This window comes from Cyclopterus lumpus, chromosome 4 (genome assembly GCF_009769545.1).
Source record: "Cyclopterus lumpus isolate fCycLum1 chromosome 4, fCycLum1.pri, whole genome shotgun sequence".
Lineage (NCBI taxonomy): Eukaryota > Metazoa > Chordata > Actinopteri > Perciformes > Cyclopteridae > Cyclopterus > Cyclopterus lumpus.
In genome coordinates, this window is record NC_046969.1 from 26948872 (window position 1) to 26950881 (window position 2010).

The 2010-nt window shown below is 53.9% G+C and overlaps 1 protein-coding gene across 1 annotated transcript in view; it reads right to left on the minus strand.

Annotated features, from left to right (window-relative positions):
* The window catches only part of LOC117730000 (gamma-aminobutyric acid receptor subunit gamma-3), a 29675-nt gene extending 28218 nt beyond the window's left edge, over window positions 1-1457 (minus strand). Inside the window, exons 1-2 of the mRNA XM_034531448.1 lie at window positions 1405-1457; window positions 1124-1272 (exon numbers count right to left, since the gene is read on the minus strand). Of these exons, the coding sequence (XP_034387339.1) occupies window positions 1124-1272; window positions 1405-1457 (202 nt within the window). The remainder of the gene's footprint in view (window positions 1-1123; window positions 1273-1404) is intronic.
* Window positions 1458-2010: the final 553 nt, after the last annotated feature.

Below are 2010 nucleotides of genomic sequence, written 5' to 3' on the forward strand. Positions count from 1 at the left end.
CATGCACTGACAAGACACGCCCACGTGCACTAACAAGACACGCCCACATGCACTGACAAGACACGCCCACGTGCACAAACAAGACACGCCTACATGCACTGACACGGCACGCTCACATGCACAAACAAGACACGCCCACATGCACTGACAAGACACACCCACATGCACAAACAAGACACGCCCACATGCACTGACAAGACACGCCCACGTGCACTGACAAGACACGCCCACATGCACTAACAAGACACGCCCACATGCACTGACAAGACACGCCAACATGCACTAACAAGACACGCCCACATGCACTAACAAGACACGCCCATATGCACTGACAAGACACGCCCACGTGCACAAACAAGACACGCCCATATGCACTGACAAGACACGCCCACGTGCACAAACAAGACACGCCTACATGCACTAACAAGACACGCCCACATGCACTAACAAGACACGCCCATATGCACTGACAAGACACGCCCACGTGCACAAACAAGACACGCCTACATGCACTAACAAGACACGCCCACGTGCACAAACAAGACATGCCCACATACACTGACAAGACACGCCCACATGCACTAACAAGACACGCCCAACATGCACTGACAAGACACGCCCACGTGCACTAACAAAGACACGCCTACATGCACTGACACGGCACGCTCACATGCACTGACAAGACACGCCAACATGCACTAACAAGACACGCCCACATGCACTAAGAAGACACGCCCACATGCACTAACAAGACACGCCCACATGCACTGACAAGACACGCCCACATGCACTAACAAGACACGCCCACATGCACTGACACGGCATGCTCACATGCACTAACAAGACACGCCCACATGCACTAACAAGACACGCCCACATGCACTGACATGGCAGCTCACGTGCACTAACAAGACACGTATGAGGTGATTATTAGTCTAATTATTGATTAGGTGCAGTTATGGGTTAGGGGTTGTCTCCAGCATGACGTCACTGCCATTTTACGAAAAGGTCAATGACGTCACCACCTTCTGACCCGGACAGCTGTACCACCATTTTGAAATATTATTATAATAATGCGTGTTGGTGACGTGTTCACCTGTGATCGTGCGCGTGCTGAGCTTACCTCCGATGTCCGGCCGCAGCTTCTTGTCGTACTCCCGCAGCAGGTTGTTGAGGATCTCCGTGGCGTCGCTGTCCTGAGATCTGGGGGCCAGCATCTGGTTCCCGGTGACGTCCTCGTAGTCCTCGTCCCTGTCCTGCAGGGTCAGAGAGCTGTGGGGGCAAAGCGAGACCCGGACCAGAGGAGTCCTTCATTCACTCACAATAAAGTTTCTGCAGCTAAACTAAACAAAGCATCAAGTTTGCATTTCTCCAACTGCCCCTGAACGCAGCCTCGCGTCTCACCGGGTCAGAAGGACCGACAGCAGGAGGACACCGGCCGGGACTTTGGGAGACATGGTGGTCTCGGCTCAGAGGACCTCCTCGTGGTTTGTAATCCGACGCACGGCTCGCGCATCCTCCTGGAGCGCGTGCTCTCACGCAGGTGCGCGTGGACCCCGGGTCTCGGACTGGATCCGGAGATCCCCCCAAGCCACCAGCGAGTCCTCCGGGGGAGTTCGGTCTGCGTCAGAGACTTGACCCAGAACCACCGTTCAACTCCACAGACACACTGAATGATTGTCTCTCTCTGTCTCTCTCTCTCTGTCTCTCCATCTCTCTGTCTCTCTCTCTCTCTCTCTGTCTCTCTCTCTCTGTCTCTCCATCTCTCTGTCTCTCTCTCTCTCTCTCTGTCTCTCTCTCTCTCTCTCTCTCCGTCTCTCTCTGTCTCTCTCTCTCTCTCTCTGTCTCTCTCTCTGTCTCTCTCTCTCTCTCTCTCTCTCTCTCCATCTCTCTCTCTCTCTCTCTCTCTCTCTCTCTCTCTCTCTCTGTCTCTCTCTCTGTCTCTCTCTCTCTCTCTCTCTCTCTCCATCTCTCTCTCTCTCTCTCTCTCTCTCTCTCTCTCTCTCTCTC